Genomic DNA, 23174 nt, shown 5'->3' with positions numbered 1-23174 from the left:
GCACACATGCCTATGAAATCATTGTGGCTTCTGCCTTCCACTCTCCAAAAGAAAATAAGGTTTCCTAGGTACTTTATAAACTGGGATAAGGAGGGCCGAAATGTCTCTTAACAAAAGACAGGTACAAGTCACTTTTTCTTTATAATTAATGTCCCATAAATGGGATCATCAGACCAAAAGGCTTTGAAACATGTAATTTCTTTAATGGCTGGTCAATTATAGAGAAAAAGAGGCATTCATCCATTTGACATTAGGAGTAATTTCATCTCTCTGCTTACTAATTTGTTTTCATTTGAATACTATGGTTTAAACAGTGACAGTTACTAACAGAAAGTTGAGATCAAATGAACATATGCAGATTAATTCTAATTCTTTGGAAGTGTTTACTTCATAAAGGGATAACACAGGTGAGTACTAATCATGAAGAAGTTTCTGTTATTAAAAATGGCTACCACTTTTGATCAGTGAAAAGTTTGGGTAAATTCTCCTCTTAAAGAGTAAAAGAATTGTGTCAAACATACTTATTTATGATACTATTGGGTCACCTTATTTCCATGTCTCATGTGTTTGTTTCTTTTCTCTTTTAGGGCTCCAATCCTATTCTGGTTGCTATGGTGATTTTGCTAAACATCAGTGTCGCCATTTTGTTTATTCACTTTTTTATTTGAATGCCTATTTGTCAATTTAAATAAGAGAAAAAATGAAATTGCATAAAAGAAAACTGATGTACTTCAATCTGAAAAAGTCAGCTTTTACTGAGAACATGGTCAACTTCTTCACATTTTGCCTTTCCTAGATAACAATTGGATTTTAGTCAAAATTAATGGCATAAATAACATAGCTCTGTGGCATGACAGAATGGTGAAATATGCTTCCCCATTACTTCAACGATTTAACATGCAATGTTTGAAGAGAAGAACTGTAGACAAACTAGGAGGAAGGTAACGTTACCTTAGTTCTGACATCAAGGAACTTAAGACATGAAATGTCCATTTGATTATCAATGAAGATTTACTCTGAATGTACTTGAGATACTGTACTTTACAGTATTTTTTTGTTGGTCTACTCAAGTCAATTTTCAAAACTATCACTATTCTCTTATTTATTGTTGTGGAAACATTCATAGTATTTTTATTAAAATGAGCTGAATAAGGCAACAATTATATAATAGAAATCAACTCATTAGGTTGACTTACAAACCTATATGATAATTTCATAATTTTTAATCAGTTTTTAAAAAAAGATGTATTCCTCTGAAGACCACAGTTGTTCAAAAGGTGATAGAGGGTATTTAACCTTTGGAGTAATAGTAGTATTTCTGCACCAAAACAAAATCAGAATCTGCAAATGACTCTTTAGTTCTTTCAGAGAATGTGAGTTAAAAAATTGGTCCTGGCTCCAAATGGACCATTTCTGGAATTCTAATCCTTAATATTCAATATTTGAAATTTTAATGAAAATAATTTTCCAGGCATGAAAGTTTGTGCATCTTGAAAGTCACAAAAAGATTTCAGGACTTATGGAGTTAATTCTGAGTCCTAGGGGAGGTTTTGTGGCCCCGAAGAGGGTGGGCACAAAGATTCACACCACCAGCCAGAGTACCAGTTCCCTGGCTCCATCCCACCCCTGGTCTATTTTCCCAGAAGTGGGATGGTGGGTGCGGCAAGACGGCCTGCCTGCAAGTGGCGGGTAGCCAACTCAACTAGCTAAGGGCTTACTAAGGCCTATTGTTGGAGGCCGACTGGAATTTTCCCATCAGCCTCCAGGTCTTCAGAGGTGTTGGGGGACAGTGTATCTGCCTGGACATGGCCTCCTGGCAGTAGACAGGCCCTCCCTGCCTGTCTGGCTTCAGCTCCAGCTGCAGGCTGCCCTGTGAAGGGGGTCCCTTCCACAATGTTGGCCTAGCTATTGAGGCCATTTTTATTTTAAAAAGTTGGAGAGAGGGTGCCTCCATCTGAGGGCAACCTCTGCTTCACTTACCCGCAAAGGCATCCTGCTGCTGCTTCCAAGCTGGAGAGCCTCCTATTGGCCCTCCCACTTCGAGCGTCCACCCGCTTTCCTTAATTGGATGGCAAGCTCGCCGTCTAGCCATTAATTGGCCAATTCGAGGAAAATCACAGATGAGAGATAGTTCCCCATACAGTGTGGGTTTCTGACTCCCATTTGAGCCTAACAGCAGGGTCCTGAAGCCTGTGGGGAAAATCCTGCCCCAAGAATTTGTGGCTTGTGCATCTGATTTAAAAAAAAATGTGTTGTCAATTGTTTTACATAGTTCTTCGATATACTACAATGCAAGACTGCTTCCAAAGCTGTAGCTGACATGAAATGTTGAAATGGTTGTGAATTTATTTTTCAATAGTTGTAAATATAAATGCAGGCTATGGATTTAAGAAGATCTGACTTTGCACTGGGGGCAGGGAATTGATAGTTAGAAAATTTAGTCTTGGTAGTCCAACAAAAAATGAAATTGTTATTGATATATGTTTCTATGATCAAATAACAATCATGTTAAAATTGAGCTTTCCCTAATTTTAATAAATAATTTTCCCCCTCCAGTTAGGTGTTAACCATTGACAACTTGTCAGTCCAGAGCAGGCATTTATAAATCATTATAATTATATAGGTATTATATGGATCCCTATTAGTAATTCAAGAGAAGAAGGAATCATTGCAATTAATTGTTCACAAAACAATGGCTACTTGAGGTTGTCAGTTATGAGTTTATAACCAGACAGAGATAATGGAACTATATTTTCAAGAAAAATACAATTAACCCCCTCCCCACCCCTCCCCCGCCCAGCCCACTACCCCATCTCGGATAGATTGCCAGCTCCAACACTTTTAATACCTGACACCATTTTACAAACTACACATATAAATCAGCAACATTCATACTTGAGTACAATGAATACATCAGCTGGGAACATGACCAATAAAAAATAGCATTCATAACAAGACAGAAAGAAGAACAAACTTGCATTTACAGAGTGCTTTTCAGTCAACTCAGTATTTTTGGAATGTGTTCACTGAGGTAACGTAGGGAAACAAGACAGCCAATTTGCACAGAGCATGGTCCCACAAATATGATAAATGACCAGTTAATCTGTTTTGCTTGAGATCTAAATGTTGGCCAGGACACTGAGAGAATTCCCATGCTCTTTCTCGAATGGTGCCACCTAAGCAGACATGCCTGCTTAAAATCGCATCCAAAAGGTGACACCTTCAACAGTGCAACACTTCTTCAGTATGGCACTGAAATATTATGTGCCCAAGTGCTGGATTAGGGCTTGTGTCCACAACCCTCTGACTCAGAAGTAAATGCAACTGCTGACACTTCAGTTTTCTGCAATACCTGGAATAATTACAGGCTGTGTGATCTGTTATCCAATCCACTTTATGCCTTGGCACCAGTCATGCACAGAATAATTTTTTTTGAAAAAGCTACTTTAAATGGAAATCAACATTGGTACACAGAACAAACAGCCAAGCCCCACTCCAGTACTTTAGTAAATTGACACAGAAGTACTGTATAAATATTTCAACTTGGTCACTTTACAAGTGAAGAATATTTATTTTGTATATTTCATTATAGTATTTTGACTTGCATACAAACATAAACAAATCTGAATTTAAGGGTAAAAAAAATTCTACCTGAGCCACACTTTCAACATTTAAAATACTGTGAATTATTTAGGTTACCCAATGAAGCTTCCTGATTAACATACAGTCAAGACTTGGTTCAACTTTCTGTTTCTGCTGATAATCCCTTTGGATGGATATCCTTCTCACTTATGTTATGAAGCTACATTTGTATGACCATTCTAACCTACAACTGGGAGTTCCCATTTCCCCAGAACCATAGAGGGCTACTTTTTCCAACACAGACTATGGATCAGAAATCTAGGCCTTGGTTATTTTGTTTTAAACATTTTTACAACATTTATCTTTTGGAGATTACCACTGTAGGATTCCAATATTCAAGGTCAAAAGTTACCCTGCAGGACATGTCTGTCATGTTTTACACTTCTGTGAACTACTTTTACTGGAGACAAAAAAAAATTCCCAACATTGTAAAATATTAAATTTTAGGGATGTGAAAAGGTCAGTTACCTAGAGAAACACGCTGTTTTTTTGGCTGATCTCAATTCCATTTTTTCACCGAATCCCTCAATTTCTTCAGAAATGTCTCATTGTATCTTTAACTAATTTCTACTATTTGTTCCCATGGCCTTTCCCAGTAACTAATGCAGCTACTCTTGGATATGAAGAATTCTTTTGATCAATTCAGTCCTTTTAGCCACAAGGAACTGTTCATGGCTCATATATGTTGCTTTATGTTGGCTTGCCTTGCCTATCTAGAACTCAGTTGAGCATGCTAGAACTGTACAAGACAAATTCAGCTCGTGAAAGCTGCTCACCACCACCTTCTCAAGTGCAATTAGGGGTGGGCAATGAATGCTGGCTTTGCCAGCAATGCTCACATTCCATGGATGATTTAAAAAGTTATATGACCTGGTTAATTGACTGGAGTCTAAAACCATTCTCATGTTGGAAGGTCTGAATGAGTATTTGACACTTATCTTTATCAAGATTATATTTTTTGCTATATATTTGGTTATTGGATATTGATTTGCAGTTGTACAACTAGAAATTAATTATTAAGATGACGTTATAGATGCTGATTGTCTTTGAAGTTCACTGTTAATAATAGTAATGGGAAAGCATTTAGTCAGGGATGGATTTTTGTTATAATGCTGCAATCTGCTAGAACTCCTGAGTGCATGGTTGTGTTTTATTATCAGGGAAATTGCAGACGTTTAATGATTGTTCTTTTGTTGATCAGAAAGTGCTGGTAGCCGTGTGAACTATGGATGGGGAGTATAGTTGCTGAAGGTATATCAGCTGATTTCAGTAAGAGGTGTGGAGTTTGGGGCTAGGATGTATTGATAAGTACCAGTTTAATTTGACTAAAATCAGCCTTTCTAGTATCTATCTTATAAGACTGTTGGGAATATTGTGCGTGTGGTTGGACGATCATTGAGTTTCATTTATCCTGGTGATTTGGTCATGTAATTCTGATGTGACTGCTATCAATAAAATCCAAATAAAAAATGTATTAAATTATAATGTAAAGAACAGCAGTAACAGAATATATATTTGTCTTAAAATGCTATGCATGGCCATTGCCTTGATAAATTCTGACTGTATCTCATATTAGAGAGATTTTTGGAGTATACTAATAATACTATATGTAAGTTTTTACAATATATTGAATGCAGCTTATGAGCTCCCTCCTTCATTTTTTGAAGTCTGTTCACCAATGGTTACATTGCTTCCCTCTGGACCCCAATAAATAAAATCCAAAATGTTTTGCTATCATTTCAAAATTATTGATATCATCTGGATAGTGATTGACAAATAGTTTTCATTACTTCAAACTAAATAAGAAACGACAAAATAACAAAAATTAGAATATTGTAATCACCTTTCATTATGATTTTCAGTGCAATTTAAACTTCCAACATTATACAGAAAAAACAATGGGCATTATCTCCTCCCTTCAGAATGTACGCCAAATGTTAACTTGCTTGAGTTGTTTGTTTATTTGCTTGAAAGTGACCTTTAAGAATTTTTTTTTTTTGTTCATGGGATGTGGGCATCGCTGGCTAGGCCAACATTTATTGCCCATCCCTAATTGCCCTTGAGAAGGTGGTGGTGAGCTGCCTTCTTGAACCGCTGCAGTCCTTGGGGTGTATATACTCCCACAGTGCTGTTAGGAAGAGATTTCCAGGATTTTGACCCAGTGTCAGTGAAGGAACGGTGATATAGTTCCAAGTCAGGATGGTGCGTGGCTTGGAGGGGAATTGCAGATGGTGGTGTTCCCATGCATCTGCTGCCCTTGTCCTTCTAGGTGTTAGCGGTCACGGGTTTGGAAGATGCTGTCTAAGGAGCCTTGGTGAGTTGTTGCAGTGCATCTCATAGATGGTACACACTGCTGCCCCTGTGTGTCAGTGGTTCAGGAAGTGAATGTTGAAGGTGGTGGATGGGGTGCCAATCATGCGGGCTGCTTTGTCCCGGATGGTATCGAGCTTCTTGAGTGTTGTTGGAGCTGCACCCATCTAAACAAGTAGAGAGCATTCCATCACACTCCTGACTTGTGCCTTGTAGATGGTGGACAGGCATTGGGGAGTCAGGAGGTGAGTTACTCGCCGCAGAATTGCTATCCTCTGACCTGCTATGGGAGCCACAGCATTTATGTGACTGGTCCAGTTCAGTTTCGGGTCAATGGTGACCCCCAGGATGTTGATAGTGGGGGATTCAGCAATCGTAATGCCATTGATTGCCAAGAGGAAGTGGTTAGATTCTCTCTTGTTGGAGATGGTCATTGCCTGGAACTTGTGTGGCACGAATGTTACTTGCCACATCAGCCCAAGCCTGGATATTGTCCAGGTCTTGCTGTATATGGACATGGGCTGCTTAAGTATCTGAGGAGTCGCAAATGGTGCTGAACACTGTGCAATTATCAGTGAACATCCCCACTTCTGACCTTATGATGGAGGGAAGGTCATTGATGAAGCAGCTGAAGATGGTTAGGCCTGGGACACTACCCTGAGGAACTCCTGCAGTAATGTCCTGGAACTGAGATGATTGACCTCCAACAACCGCAACTAGGTATGACTCCAACCAGTGGAGAGTTTTTCCCTGATTCCAATTGACTCCAGTTTTACACGGGCTCCCTGATGCCATACTCGGTCAAATGCTGCCTTGATGCCGAGGACAGTCATTCTCATTTCACCTCTGGAGTTCAGCTCTTTTGTCCATGTTTGGACAAAGGCTGTAATGAGGTCAGGTGCTGAGTGGCCCTGGCGGAACTCAAACTGAGCGTCAGTGAGCAGGTTATTGCAAGTGCCGCTTAACAGCATTGTCGACAACCCCTTCCATTACTATGCTGATGATCGAGAGTAGACTGATAGGGTGGTAATTGGTCGTCGGATTTGTCCTGCTTTTTGTGTACAGGACATACCTGGGCAATTTGCCACATTGCTGGGTAGATGCCAGTATTGTAGCTGTATTGGAACAGCTTGACTAGGGGTGCAGCTAGTTCTGGAGCACAAGTCTTCAGTACTATTGCTGGATTGTTGTCAGGACCCATAGCCTTTGCAGTATCCAGTGCCTTCAGCCATTTCTTAATATCAGGTGGAGTGAATAGGATTGGCTGAAGACTGGCATCTGTGTTGCTGGGGACCTCAGGAGGAGGCTGAGATGGATCATCCACTTGACATTTCTGGCTGAAGATGGATTCAAATGTTTCAGCCTTGTCTTTTGCACTGATGTCCTGGGTTCCCCCATCATTGAGTATGGGGATGTTTGTGGAGCCTCCTCCTCCTCCTGTCAGTTGTTTAATCATCCCCCATTATTCATGACTGGATGTGGCAGGACTGCAGAGTTTAGATCTGCTCCGTTGGTTGTGGGATCGCTTAACCCTGTCTATTGCAAGCTGCTTCTGCTGTTTGGCACACAAGTAGTCCTGTGTTGTAGCTTCACCAGGTTGACACCTCATTTTTAGGTATGCCTGGTGCTGTTCCAGGCATGCCCTCCTGCACTCTTGAACTAGGGTTGGTCCCCCGGCTTGATGGTAATGGTAGAGTGGGGGATATGTTGGGCCATAAGGTTACAGATTGTGGTTGAATACAATTATTCTGCTGCTGATGACCCACAGCACCTCATGGATGCCCAGTTTTGAGTTGCTAGATCTGTTCAAAATCTATCCCATTTAGCACGATGGTGGTGCCACACAACTCGATGGTGGTTACCCTCAGTGTGAAAATGAGACTTTGTCTCCACAAGGACTGTGCGCGATCACTCCTACCAATACTGTCATGGACAAATGCATTTGTGACAGGTAGATTGGTGAGGACGAGGTCAAGAAGGTTTTTCCTTCTAGTTCGTTCCCTCACCGCCTGCCACAGACCCAGTATATCTATGTCCTTTAGGACTCGGCCAGCTTGGTAAGTAGTGGTGCTACCAAGCCACTCTTGGTGATGGACATTGAAGTTCCCCCACCCAGAGTACATTTTGTGCCCTGGATACCCTCAGTGCTTCTTCCAATTGGTGTTCAACATGGAGAAGCACGGATTCATCAGCTGCGGGGCGGGGGTGTAGAGGCCTGCTACCTGACCCGAACCTGACAGGACCCGACATGTGTCGGGTTCACGTCGGGTCGGGTCGGGCCGAGTCCAGGTCAAGTCGGGTCAGGTCGGGCCGGACACACACGGTAAGTGCTCTACTGGTAAGTATTGAAATTTTAAAACTTACGTGAGCTGGGAGTCCGGGATGAAACTGAGTCTGCACAGTGAGTGAGTGACATCAGTATGACGTCATCGCGCATGCGCTGCAGCTTCGTGGAGCTTCCCAGTCGGAGGTAGGTAAAAGGATGGTCGGGTCGGGCTGTTTTTTCCCGACCTGAGCAGGCCTCTCCAGGGGTTGGGGGCGGGTGCGGTGGGAGCGGTAAGCAGCAGGAGGTTTCCTTGCCCATGTTTGACCTGATGCCATGAGACTTCATGGGGTCCGGAGTCAATGTTGAGGACTCCCAGGGCAACACCCTCCTGACTATATACCACTGTGCTGCCAGCTCTGGTGGGTCTGTCCTATCCCACTGAACAAACCCTGGGATGGTGATGGCAGTGTCTCGGACATTGTCTGCAAGGTATGATTCGGTGAGTATGACTATGTCAGGCTGTTGCTTGACTAGTCTGTGGGACAGCTCTCCCAATTTTGGTACAAATCCCCAGATGTTAGTAAGGAAGGCTTTGCAGGGTCGACAGGGCTGGGTTTGCTTTTGTTGATTCCACTGCTTAGGTTGATGCCAAATGCTCTGACCAGTTTCATTACTTTTATTAGACTTTGTAGCGGTTTGATACAACTGAGTGATTTGCTAGGCCATTTCAGAGGGCATTTAACAGTCAACCACATTGCTGTGGGTCTGGAGTCACATGTAGGACAGACCAGGTAAGGACAGCAGATTTCTTTCCCTGAAGGGCATTAGTGAACCAGATGGTTTTTTACAACAACTGGATTTCATGATCACCACTAGATTAGCTTTTTAATTCCAGATTTATTAATTGAATTCAAATTCCAGCTTCTGCCGTGGGTGGGATTCGAACCCATGTCCCCAGACCATTAGCCTAGGGCTCTGGTTTACTAGTCTAGTGACATTACCAGTATGCCAGTGCCTCCCTGCACAAGCAATTAATTTCAGCTGCAGATTTCCTATATTACATAGAAGATACAATATAGAAACAGGCATTCAATCTAATTGGTCTTTGCCAGTGTTCATGCTCCACATGAGTATCCCCCCACCTTTCTTTATCAAACTCCATCAGCATATTCTTCTATTACTTTCTCCCTCATGCATCCTTATCTGTATCTCCTCATCTAAGTTGTTTCTACTTTGCCATTGTCCCTCTTTATTATTTATTGCAACTAGAACAAAGAACCAACAGTTTTAGTGTCAAAGAATATTTTTCTGAAAAACATGTTCCAGCATGAATCACTTCAGAAGAGACCAATGACCAATGTTCCCTCTAAGCTGCGAGACCGCGTGGCTGCGCAGCAACCCAAAAATTCCCACGCAGGCCAAGCACAAGTCGACCCTTTAATTTACCACGTATGCACGGCTGCACAAAAGAAATTTAAAGGGCCCGCGCTCAACAAAATCAAATTAGAGGGAAAGTTGCCAATGTCTGGATCCTATTGAGCATTTCCCTTATATTGCAACCCTTGTGTGAATCTGCAATTTTTAGAAATTCATTGAATTGTATTAATTATAAACTAAATGTATATGCACCTCAGTCAGGTGTCGAAGGCTATATCTATATCTCTTTCAAACTCTTCAATCCATTGATCTTCTATCCTGAAATCAGAGTTTTGCATTTACATGTAATATAGAGAATACATAGTACAAAGTGTTTATTTCAGGCCAGGAAAGAACAGCTACTAGAACTTCAGACCTCATGTTTTGGAAGTTTTGTGTCATATTGTTTTAAAACAAGAAGCTCTTAAGAAGACATGCGAGTTGATCAGAAAGTCTACTTTTAAAAGCATCAGATTTTCCATAGGCTTTCTGCCTAACTGAATGGCAAAATTCTTCAAGCAAGTTAATTTTCTAGGCTAATGTGCCAGGGCATAAGGAAAAATATAATTGGGATAATTAATTTAAAAAACTATTGTTCACCCCGACCAGCGAAAAAAACGTTACACTATCACTGCATTCAGAGGGCTCTGGATACATCACTTTAAGAATGTCCTTAAAAAAGCAAGTGTGAGCGTTTTTTAAATATACTCAGACGAGTCCTCTTCTTGCTACACTGCCATTAACAGTTCAAAGAGAGGTGCATTTCACTCAAACTTTATGGGATTTGGTAGCAATATTGTGAACTGAGTCTCCTTAGTCTTGTAACATAAGGCAGGATGGGTCACCTGCCAAATTTCTTCTTTATCAGTGCTTCATCCCGGATTCTTGGGTCACCAAAGAAAATTTCTTATAACTCCTGATTAAGGCATGATATACGTCCAACAATACTGACTGATGACATAGAAGGGATGTCTTCATTATGGGTAAGCAATCTTATGTACAGTAACTGCTCCTGACTGAAATGTTGGGTCTGTAATTATCTGGTGGGAGAAGATCAAGCTATTGGGGGAGGAATTTCCCTGTTAATCTTGTTCCTTGGAAATAGCTGGAGTACTTACAGGGTAAGATAAGACAGGAAAGGAAAGCCTATCCCCAACACCGAGAAGTCAATACTACAGAAAGCTGAGAGGAGTATAGAAAGTGGAGGGGTGAAATCAAAAAGGATATTAGGAAAGCAAAGAAAAGGCACGAAAGAATATTGGCAAGCAAAATCAAGGTAAATGCAAAGATGTTTTATCAATACATTAAGAGTAAGAGGATAACTAAGGAGAGAGTAGGGCCATAAAATATCAAAAAGGTAACCTATGTGTAGGGTGGAAGATGTTTGTATTGGTCTTAATGAATACCTTGTGTCTGTCTTCACAAAAGAGGAGGACGATGCAGAAATTGTAGTTAAGGAAGAGGGGTGTGAAGTATTGGATGTGATCAACATAGGGAGAGAGGAAGTATTGATGGGATAGCATGCTTGAAAGTTGATAAATTGCCAGGACCATATGAAATGTACCCCAGGCTGTTAAAAGAAGCAAAAGAGGAAATAGCGGAAGGTGTGACTGGATACAGGTGTGGTTCTGGAGGATTGGAGAACTGCTAACGTTGTACCTCTGTTTAAAAAAGAGGGATATACCGAATAATTACAGGCCAGTCAGTCTAACCACAGTAGTGGGCAAATTATTGGAATCTATTCTGAGAGACAAAACTGTCACTGAGAAAGGCACAGGTTAATCAAGGTTAGTCAGCATGGTTTTGTGAAGGGAAGATATTGTTTGACCAATCTGATTGAATTTTTTGAAGTAACAGGGAAGATAGATGAGGGTGGTGCAGTTGATGTGGTCCACATGGAATTTAGCAAGGCTTTTGACAAGGTCCCACATGGCAGACTGGTTAAAAAAAATCCTATGGGATCCAGAGAAATGCAGCAAGGTCGATACAAAATTGGATCAGTGGCAGGAAACAACAGGTAATTGTTAATGGGTGTTTTTGTGGCTGGAGGTCTGTTTCCAGTGGCATTCCGCAGGGCTCAGTACTGGGTCCCCTGCTTTTTGTGGTATATATTAACGATTTGGACGTAAATGTCGGGGGCATGATCAAGATGTTTGCAGACGACACAAAGATTAGCCGTATAGTAGATAGCAAGGAGGATAGCTGTAGGCTGCAGGAAGATATTGATGGTCTGATCAGATGGGCAGAAAAGTGGCAAATGGAATTCAACCTGGAGAAATGTGAGGTGATGCATTTGGGGAGGTCAAATAGGCAAAGGAATACACGATTAATGGGAAAATACTGTGAAGTATAGAGGAAGTGAGGGACCTTGGAGTGAATGTCCACAGATCCCTGAAGGTAGCAGGACAGGTCGGTAAGGTGGTTAAGAAGGCACATGGAATTGTTTCCTTTGTTATCTGAGGTATAGAATATAAGAGCAGGGAGGTTATGCTGGAACTGTATAACTCATTGGTTAGGCCTTTACTTGAGTACTGTGTGCAATTCTGGTCACCTCATTATAGAAAGGATGCAATTGCACTAGAGAGGAGATTTACGAGGATGTTGCCAGGACTGGAAAAATGCAGCTATGAGGAAAGGTTGGATAGTCTGGGGTTGTTCTTCTTGGAACAGAGAAGGCTGAGGGGAGATCTGATTGAAATGTACCAAAATTTTGAGGGGCCTGGATAGAGTGGAGGTGAAGGGCCTGTTCACCTTAGCAGAGAGGTCAGTGACGAGGGGGCTTAGATTTAAAGTGATTGATAGAAAAATTAGAGGGGAGATGAGGAAAATATTTTTCACCCTGATGGTGGTGAAGGTCTGGAACTCACTGCCTGAAAAGAGAGTTGAGGCAGAAACCCTCAACTCATTCAAAAGGAGTCTTGATATACATCTTAAGTGCCATAATCTGCAGGGCTATAGACCAAATGCTGGAAAGTGGGATTGGAATGGGTGGATCGTTTTTCAGCCAGCACAGACACGATGGGCCGGGTGGCCTCTTTCTGTGCCTTAAGCTTTCTATGATTCTACTGCATGCAGTTCTGGTCACCGCACTATAGAAAAGATGTGATTGCACTAGAAAGGGTACAGAGGAGTTTTATGAGGATGTTGCATGGACTGGAGAATTTTAATAATGAAGAAAGATTGAATAAGAACATAAGAAATCAGAGCAGGAGTAGGCCATTCGGCCGCTCAAGCCTGCCCCGCCATTCAATAAGATCATGGCTGATCTCCACCAGACCTCAACTCCTCTTTCGTGCCAGCTCCTCATAGCCCTCAACTCCCCAATATTTCAAAAATCTGTCTACCTGCTCTTTAAATACTTGCAGTGATCTAGCCTCCACATCTCTCTGAGGTAGAGAATTACAGACATTCACTACCTTCTGAGAGAAGAAATTCCTTCGCATCTCAGTTTTAAATGAGTGTCCCCTTATTCTGTAACTATGTCCCCTAGTTCGAGATTTCCCCCACTAGTGGAAACATCTTCTCAACATCTACCCTGTCAAGCCCCCTCAGAATCTTGTACATTTCAATAAGATCACCCTTCATTCTTCTAAACTATAATGAATAAAGGCCTAACCTGTTTAGCCATTCTTGATAAGTCAACCCCTTCAGCCCAGTGAATCTCTTTTGAACTGCCTCCAATGCCAGTATATCCTTTCTTAAATATGGGGACCAAAACTGTACACAGTACTCCAGGTGTGGCCTCACCTGTATAGTTGTAACAAGACTTCCCTATTTTTAATTATGAAATAAAAACAAGAAATGCTGGAATCACTCAGCAGGTCTGGCAGCATCTGTGAAAAGAGAAGCAGAGTTAACGTTTCGGGTCAGTGACCCTTCTTCGGAACTGCAGTTCCGAAGAAGGGTCACTGACCCGAAACGTTAACTCTGCTTCTCTTTTCACAGATGCTGCCAGACCTGCTGAGTGATTCCAGCATTTCTTGTTTTTATTTCAGATTTCCAGCATCTGCAGTATTTTGCTTTTATTCCCCATTTTTAAACTCCAGCCCCCTAGCAATAAAGGCTAAAATCCCATTTGCCTTCTTAATTACTTGCTGCACCTGCATGCTAACTTTTTGTATTTCATGCACAAGAACACCCAGATCCCTCCGTGCTGCACTTTTTTGGAGTCTCTCTCCATTTAAATAATAGTCTGCCTTTGGATTCTTCCTACCAAAGTGCATGACCTCACAGTTTCCTACATTGAACTCCATCTGCCAAGTTTTTGCCCACTCACACAAACTATCTATATCCCCTTGCAGATTCCTTATGTCCTCATCGCAACATGCCCTCCCACCTATTTTTGTATCATCAGCAAATTTGGATATATTACACTCTGCCCCCTCCTCCAAGTCATTAATATTGATCGTAAATAATTGAGGCCCTAGGACTATTCCTTGTGACACTCCACTAGTTACGTCTTCCCAACCTGAAAAAGACCCATTAATCCCGACTCTCTGTCTTCTGTGAGTTAACCAATCCTCAATCCATGCTAATACATTACCCCCAATACCATGAGCTTCTATCTTGTGCAATAATATTTTGTGGCACCTTATCGAATGCTTACAGGAAATCCAAATACACTACATCTACCAGTTCCCCTTTATCAACTCTGCTTGTTATATCCTCAGAGAACACTAGCAAATTTGTCAAACATGATTTCCCTTTCACAAAACCATGTTGACTCTGTCTGACTGCGTTAAGCTTTTCTAAATTTCCTGCTATTTCTTCCTTAATAATGGACTCTAGCATTTTCCCAACAACTGATGTTAGGCTGACTGGCCTATAGCTTCCTGCTTTTTGTCTCCCTCCCTTCTTGAACAGAGGAGTCACCCGGAATCCAGTAACTTCTGGAATATTTCGACCAATGCCTCCACTATCTCTGCAGCCACCTCCTTTAAAACCCTTGGAAGCAGGCCATCAGGACCTGGAAACTCGTCTGCCTTTAGTCCCATCAGTTTGTCAAGCACCTTTTCCCTTGTGATAGGGATTGTTACAAATCCCTCCCTTTAATTTACACCCTGCTCGTCTATTATTGTTGGGATGTTTCTAGTGTCCTCCGCCGTAAAGACCAATGCAAAATATTGGTTTAAATTATCTGCCATTTCCCTGTTCCCTGTTATCAATTTTCTAGTCGCATCCTCCAAGGGTCCCACGTTCACTTTAGCTACTCTCTTTTTATATACCCGTAGAAGCTCTTGCTGTTTGTTTTTATATTTATTGCCAATTTACTTTCATAATCAATTTTCTCCCTCTTTATTAGCTTTTTATTCATCTGCTGCTGGTTCCTAAAAAATTCCCAATCCTCTGGCCTACCACTTGTTTTCTTCGCTTTTTATGCCTTAGTTTTTGATTAGATACTCTCTTTGACAGCTATTGTTAACCACGGGTGGTTCATCCTTCTCATTGAGTCCTTCTTTTTGACCGGGATAAAATTTTGCTGAGCTTTATGAAATATCTGCTTAAATGTCTGCCACTGCTCATCCACTGACCTTCCCCTTAGTCTATTTTCCCAGCCCGCTTTAGACAACTCTTTCTTTGTACCTCCGTAATTGCCCTTGTTTAAGTTGAGGACATTGGTTTGAGACCCGAGTTGCTCACCGTCAAACTGAATTTGAAATTCTACTATGTTGTGATTGCTATCCCCTAGAGGATCCTTAACTACGATATCTCTTATTAATCCTACCTCATTACACATTACTAGATCTAAAATAGCCTGTTCCCGGGTAGGTTCTGCTATGTATTGCTCTGAATAGGCTAGGGTTGTTTTCTATGGCACAGAGAAGGCTGGGGGGAGACCTAATTGAAGTGTATAAAATTATGAGAGGTCTAGGTAAAGTGGATAGGAAGGCCCTATTTCCCTTGGTTGAGGGGTCCATAACCAACAGGCATAGATTTAAGGTAAGAGGTAGAAAGTTTAGAGGGGATTTGAGTGAACCTTTTTCACCCAGAGGGTGCTGGGATCCTGAAAGGGTGGTACAGGCAAAAACCCTCATAACATTTAAAAAGTACTCGAATATGCACTTCATTTGCCGTAACCTATAAGGCTACGGATCAAGAACTAGAAAGTGGGATGGCTACTTGGCAGCTGGTGCAGACATGATGGGCCGAATGGCCTTCCTCTGTGTTGTAAATTTCCACAATTCTATGTTCCTTAGAGAGAGTATTTCAATGACTGCTTTTCACACTGGCAATATCAGTGTGTACAATAAAGGCTGTTTCCCCTGAACGTTCATTTGGACGGGATGTAGGTATGCCATCTTTCATTCTTGGATCTGCTGAGATATTTTATGTTTTGTTAAGAACAGAAGTAAAACTGTCTAATACTCTTTACTAACATTCAAGTCTCACTTCCACAGTTGAAACCAGTGTCAATAGATGTATAGAGGAGGTCAAATCTTTAATCTTAGACTTAATTGGATGCTCTTTTGCTTGAGTTATCATAGCCTCATTCATGGTGAGCACAGCTGAGTAATGTATAGATTAGGAAATGTAGTTGGGTTTTCTTAAATTCTCAAAGTTTACTTCAGAGATTAGACATGACTGTTAACTGTTTTGCTTGTTTGAGCAGTTCCTGGTATCAGACAAAAGAACAAAGTCAACAGAGGAGTAAAGGCACTGAGTCTCTTTCCAGGTTGATTTTATAAGTGCCTCAATTATGAAGAGAGTATTTCCCATAGTCTGGCTGATACTGAGCACAAAAATGATGCACAGAATATTTTCCCAGACTTGGAAAAAATGCTGAAACTCTTTACAAGTCAAATTTGTGAAAATCTCATAACTTATTGTAAAATGCAATTTTTACTATTTATTTTCATAGCCTTGTTTTTTTAGTTATTTCCCCATTGTTTTGACCCTGGTCAAAGTAATGAGCACAAAAGATATGTACAAACACTGTAACCAGCTTTAGCAAGTAGACAAGTGGGCCAGGGTGATGGACCCTGAAATTTTCCCTCTTCTTTATTCCTCAGCTTCCAATTACTGCCTCCCTTCAATGGCACATCTAAGTTTAGGAACGTATTGAATGAGAATCACAGGCATGAAGTCACGTCCTACCACTAAAAGGTACAGTGGGTTGGTACAACAATGTGTAACATCATCACCTTACTCCAATAAAGTTATTGAAATTATATCTGGACATGAAGATTCAGACTTCCAAAGGTACTAAAATGGAGATCTTGCTTTTCCTGTGAACTACATCTAAAACTATAGAGAAATCCATGAATATTGAAGATTCTTCTCTTTATTTTGTTAAATGATCATCCTTGGGGCACAATATACTCGAGTGCACTTCATCTAGACTTCAAACTGTTCTGAATGCTATGGAGAGAAAGGTTCAATGAAGAATGGAAGTAAAACATAATTATAAGATATAACACATCTGCCATAACAGACAAAATAAAATCTTTTGTTCAAGGATATCCAGCAGTTGTATTGTTGAGACCAGAAGTAGTACAACAATAATAACTTACAATTATATAGCATCTTTAAAATAGAAAAAGTCTCAAGGTGCTTCACAGAGGTGTAATCAACTGAACATTGATAACTGGACTTTTATCAATGTACAAATACTATCTACAACTCGTTCTTTAAAGTCAGAGGCCACCTGCAGACTACAGTACCAACCTTCCACCCTTCTATGCATTTTGTGGGCACTTTCAGTTGGCAGGTAGTAGCCTGGTAAAGCTTACAGCCAGAGAGGAATTGGCAGAAGCCCTTTGTGGGTTAGTAGGATAGCACTACCCGAGTATCAGCACTCCATTTTCAATGTTATTATTTCAGACCCAGGATTGGCAGCCATTGATGCAATGTGAGCAATTTGTTAATACTGTACATGTTGTCCAACTACAAGTGTGCCTTCTGCTGGCCAATCTGCAGTCATAGAGAAGTCCAGAACACTGCAGGCCCTGATTTTTTGAAAGAAGAATGTGACAACACGGAAGACATTGGCAGAAAAGAGAATAACTTGGAAAATATATAAATACATACGTTTCATTTTTAGTGCAATCTTAAAAGTATTGACTATTACAATGGCCCTGTGCATTTCTTTGCATGTGTCATCAATATAGCAGTTCATCTACAGGGATAAAATGCAACAAGCTTTTAGACTGCTAAAAAAAAACATTGGTCTACTTTATAATTATTATGCTGGGGGCTTCGATGAAGTACATAGACTGTAATCTAGCCAATTAATGTACAGTCTGCATGCTGCAGCTCTGCACAGAGCATGGAAAGCTACGGCAGCAACATTGTACATGTCAGCCGATGAGAAGGTATTGCTTTCATCAGGTTTGGTTAGAATTCAACTGCAAACTGTAGTAAATCATTGAACAGTACAGAAATGTTATTTGTCTACTTACTTATATGAGCAACCTTCAGAGAGCAGTGATGGTTTGGTATCATTATAAAATGCTGCAAGAGCAAATTAATTTGGTTTAATAAATCCAGTCCACACAAATTCAAGACTTGTGTAAATCCGTGTAGAGTTTATAAGTTTCTAATTAACAAAGGTTGCATTATATATTCACTATTTCTGTTTTGGAGCCATTTGTTGGTCGTTTTTTAAAAAGTGATAATGTGATATTTATTTCCAAATTTCCTTTACAAATTTTGAATTTGATTGCAGTAATTATTTTATAGTTGACTTCTAAATCAGCCCAATTAAGATCTATGGTTCATAGATAATAACTTTTGAAATTGGTCTGAAATTTATACGTCAGATATAGGATACTGCAGTTTTAAATCACAATATCAAGGTACCATGAATCTCAAATATACAATTCTGTTTCTGTATGCTTTCCAGATTTGAAATAAGCTCAAATGTACAACTATGGTTTCTGTGTTATTTTAAACTTTGTTGAACATTGCATGACAGAGTTATTTGCAGTTGATAACATGCAAACTAAAACTTTGTTCAAGTATACACTTTGCCTCAGACAGCACAAAAATGCCTATTATGATAAAAAAAAAGTTGTTGCCTTTTGTGACTCAAAGTAGAGTTCAATGGTATGAATCTGTCAGTTTTTTCAACCTAAAAATGTTTTTTTGCATGTAAGCAGATGTTTGAAGATTCATTCTTTACTCTCTAATAATGTGTGAAGATTTTATGCTTTAAAAGGGAATGTTGACTTACAAATTATATTCATTCTGATTTAATTTTAAAGAAATAGTTCAAAGTTATACCAGGTCTTTGTCTTTGTTTTCATATTTGTTTCTCACTTTGTTCTCCCTGAAAAATGCCTTGCTTTATAAATATTTCTGTACAGTTGATTTAAAACCAAATGACCCCACTTAAACCCCTCCAGTAACCAGTTGTGATGACGCAAATGTTGTTCTTAAATTATTAACATTTGATACAATGAATATACATGCAGCTCACTCATGTTCAATATAACAGCCTCGAGTTCTTACAGAATTACATATGTGTCATCTTTTAAAAACTGACATAGAAACAAAATTCCACTACTCACCAGAGTAAATTAATGACAGATGGTTGGTTCAACCCAAAGACAAAAAAGACAAAAGAATAAACATTTAATAATGAAATGATTAATGTCCACATTTAAAAATTACTTTACGCTTTAAAAATATTTTTTCTTTGGATTCATACTGCAATTAAGCAAAAATACAGAGTTATAAAAGCAAGTTCTGTTTGTGGTTTTGCGTCTCCAACCAAATATTTTATTCCTATACTATCAACAACCAAGAGTCAATCACATGCAACTCCTGCTAAAAGATTGAGACATAATTACAAAGTCCTTTTAGAGTTTTAATATTCAAGAGTCTCAAAATGATGCAAATATGCATATACAAGAACTATCAATGTGTAAAATTTTGATTGATTTACTTTTTGCCCTCCAAATATCCAAGCATTGCTTGCTATCATGCATCCTTCAACTGGGAGGACAGCCCAGTCCAAGCAGCTGACCTTTCCAACAGATACTGTGAATGACTGACAAGAGGGACAACTTGAGTTGTTAAAGTTTTTTGACTGCAAGTTCTCTTCCTCCTCTTCACACAAGATGAAATGGCCTGCTACCTCACTCTTACACCCCATCCGGAACCAAAAAAGTGAATCTGGAACACTAAGTTAAAATGTTGAAGTAGAACAACAAGACACAGGTTCAAAGTAGCAAATAACAATTGTAGGACGAATATCAGTAAGTTCTTCTGAACACAGAGTGATCAACACTTGCGGCCAGATTTTATTCTGGTGACGGGGGTCCCGGCGGCAGGCACGACCCTTCCTTGGCATTCTGTCGGAACCCTGTTGCAATTTAATGGTGGGCAGCCAATTACTGGGCAGCCAATTACCTGCCCGCCGTCGGGGACACCGTTCCTTTAAGAGATGAGCGCCCACCTCCAGAGCTGCTGGCCAATCGGAGCACTGGCAGCTCCACCGTGAGCAATGGACACTGCTGGTGCTGCAGGAGACCTGCAGAAGACAAGATGTTGGAGACCACGGGACTCAGGTGAGTGGGGTCGGGGTTGCCAGGGCCAGTCAGGCAGGCCCCAGCGACGGGTTGTGGGTGGGGGGTTTTGGTGAGGGTCAGGGAGGTCTTGCTGGGATGGGAGGGGGGGGGCAGCTATTGCTGCTGGGGGCCTCTCCAAAAGCCATGCATTGTCCCCAAAGGAGTGACCCCCAACCTCACTAGGAGGTCTCCACACAGCCAGACAAAATCGCAGAGGGCCAGGACAATGTCAGGAATGGCACCCCTAGGCATTTTGTTTGCCCCCACTCTACTCCTGCCCATGGAATAAGCTTCCAGCAGAGTGGTGGAAGTTAAAACCCAGAATAATTTGACAGACTAGTAGAAGAAGCAAGGGGCCAGGGGCTGAATTAAAATGGGTCAAATGGCTATCTGTCTTAATTGCCTCCTGATTTTGTGTGACCTGTGTAGGAACTGAAGAAAAATAAGTATATATGAGTGCCCATCCTGTAAGTAAACTCACCAGCTGCCTGCTAGGTATCCAAAGATTAAACAATTCAGCTACTAAGGCACACAATGCGCAACTTTTGATGCTGATATTTCATTACATTTATGATACACATCTTGACTCTACTTATACTTTCTTTGAATTCTCATGAGAATAGGAGTTAGCTCACAAAGCTAATAATAAACAGATTTACTATTTCTCCTTACTTCAGCTTCCAGCTATTCAGCCAAGCAGATTTACTAGGTCGGGCTGTAGATTTCTCCAAAGCCATTACTAATCATGTTGTTCCAACCAACAGGATGGCTATTTTGTGAATTGGTGATATCCACCAGCCAATCATTTCTTCCCTAGTTGGAATGTTTCACCAAATCAAGGTACTACCTCTAGTGGTCCATCTACTAACAAACAGAACTGGCCCTTGGGAATGTTAAGTTTGAATGAATTAAATTTTTGATATAAACTCAATCTTCCAAATTACAGTCCAGTGCTCTTCTTAACAGTTGCCAGTTCATGAGGAAATTCCTATATACAAAAAAATGATTAAGCTGTTTCTGCATATCTCTCAGAATTTGGATCTGGAGTAGTACTGGTAGTGTCATGGGACAGCATATAGGACAGTGCTTGGCCTGTCTGCCAGTGCAAACATGCTGCAGGGAATGATCCCTGTGCTGGAACGGGTCTGAATATTGGGCCTGAAGCCTCATTCCTGTCAGGCTGGTGAGTAGCAGATGCTTGGTGTGTGTTCCCAGGCAGCTCGCCATTGAAGACTACTTGCAGTGGCCCTAGGGTAGCTCTGGAAGAGGGGGTAAGTAATCAGGAAGGATGCATCGATCATGGGGAGGACAGTGATCAGGTAGGAGGGAGACACAGCTCACTGCCTCAAAACAATCATTAAAATACTAAAGAACTCAACTCACTTTATATAATATTTATAATTTGCAGCATTCAAATAGAATTTTTTGGTCTCATATTTTGAAACCCACATTGAATTTATATTTTCAGAAATTTCTCTGTTTATTCTCAGTGCCAAAATTTCCCATAACTCCTGTTCATGTCTCCTGCACTTTGACATTGACCTGGGTGAAAAACTCTGTTGTTTCTAGAGTCCTAGCCTCTGCCCATAATCAGTCTTTATTAGCTAGCTCATCCCACAAGATTATTCTGTTAATCCAGTATGACATGACTGATTGTCCACAGCATGATGATTAGTCTGCTTACATTTTATTCTTAGGAGAATGTTCCAGCTAGTTATCAAGCTGAGCAATTTGAATCAGAAGACAGTACCAAAAGAATCTACTTGAAACTCAAACTATTTCAATCTTTGTACCTTTGGATATACAGAACCATGAATAACTATGTGAAAGTAAATGAAATCTTTTTCCAGTTTACAACCAAATTAAAATATTAAGTGCTCCCAAGTCAATTGTGAGTTGGAGATGATGAAAATCTCCTGCTTACATTGGTCCAACACCACAACCTAAATCTAGCATTAGGGATGCATCTTTGGGGTTTTTGTTGATGCAACATGCAAAGGACTGAGGAGACCTTAATTTGAATCCTAGTTCCAGGTGGCATTTGCACTTTAGCTTTTCCCAGATAGCAAGTACTGAGTCTTGGCTGCATTATTAGGAACTCGGCTAATGTAACACCAAGCAGTTGGTCATGAAACAAAATGCCAATTAGTAATTTCAGCGGGAGTCCAAGTAAGGGTGGAAGAACGAAAAGTGGAAAAAAATTGAAACAATATATATTGGGGGAAAATGTATCCCTTGCAGCACATCTTTTATCCTATTGTAGGCTAGTACAGTAAAAATTCAGAAATAATAACCAAAAGATGTCAAAAATACAGAGCAAGTCAAAATGTTAGTTTGTCTTTTCTCTTTTCAGATGTTGATTATCCTACTTTTAATTTGTAGTTTTTCTCTATTTTATTTCCGATTTCCAGCATTTGTATTTTTCTTCCCTTTAATCACTTCAGAATTTAAGTTGCGTAATAATGAATTATTTTGTGGTTTTGTGCTGTTCTGTGTTTTCCACCACCAAATGGCCCAAAATCATCTCACAATAGACTAAAAGACCCAGAACTGGATTTAGATCTTCATTCGAGAGCTTAAAAGGGGCAGTGCTGCAAAACGTCAGATGAATTGCAATAGTTGGAGCTCCAATTTACTAACCTGCAGAATTAGCTGCAAAGAATATTAAAAGATTTAAGATTCAAAGATGCAAAGCAAGATCACAACAATAAAAAAATGTGAAAAGGCAAGTTACTTCTGAAGAATGGACAGTTAGGCTGCAGATAGGTCAAGAAGGATAAGGAAGGATAGTGCACTACAGTCACAGCGGATGTCATTTGTGACTTTGATTAGGGCTGATTCAGTACTGTGGCAGGGTGGAAACCTGATTTGAAAGGTTCAAATATGGAGTTGCAGAAAAGGAGGGCACAAATATAGGAGCAACACATTCAAGGATTTGGGAGGGGAAAAGGAGGTTGGAGATATGGTCGCAATTTTCATTGACAGAAAGGTCGGGTGGGTTTTTTCAGGCGGCTGCTGATGAGGGCTGA

The 23174-nt window shown here is 40.5% G+C and overlaps 1 protein-coding gene across 1 annotated transcript in view; it reads left to right on the top strand.

The window, feature by feature from the left end:
- jph3b (junctophilin 3b) overlaps nucleotides 1-668 on the top strand; it is a 155520-nt gene extending 154852 nt beyond the window's left edge. Inside the window, exon 5 of the mRNA XM_068049893.1 lies at nucleotides 588-668. Within this exon, the coding sequence (XP_067905994.1) occupies nucleotides 588-668 (81 nt within the window). The remainder of the gene's footprint in view (nucleotides 1-587) is intronic.
- The last annotated feature ends 22506 nt before the right edge of the window (nucleotides 669-23174 follow it).

The sequence above is a fragment of the Heterodontus francisci genome, chromosome 17 (assembly GCF_036365525.1).
Source record: "Heterodontus francisci isolate sHetFra1 chromosome 17, sHetFra1.hap1, whole genome shotgun sequence".
Classification (NCBI taxonomy): Eukaryota; Metazoa; Chordata; class Chondrichthyes; order Heterodontiformes; family Heterodontidae; genus Heterodontus; species Heterodontus francisci.
This window is presented reverse-complemented; position numbering and strand designations above follow the sequence as displayed.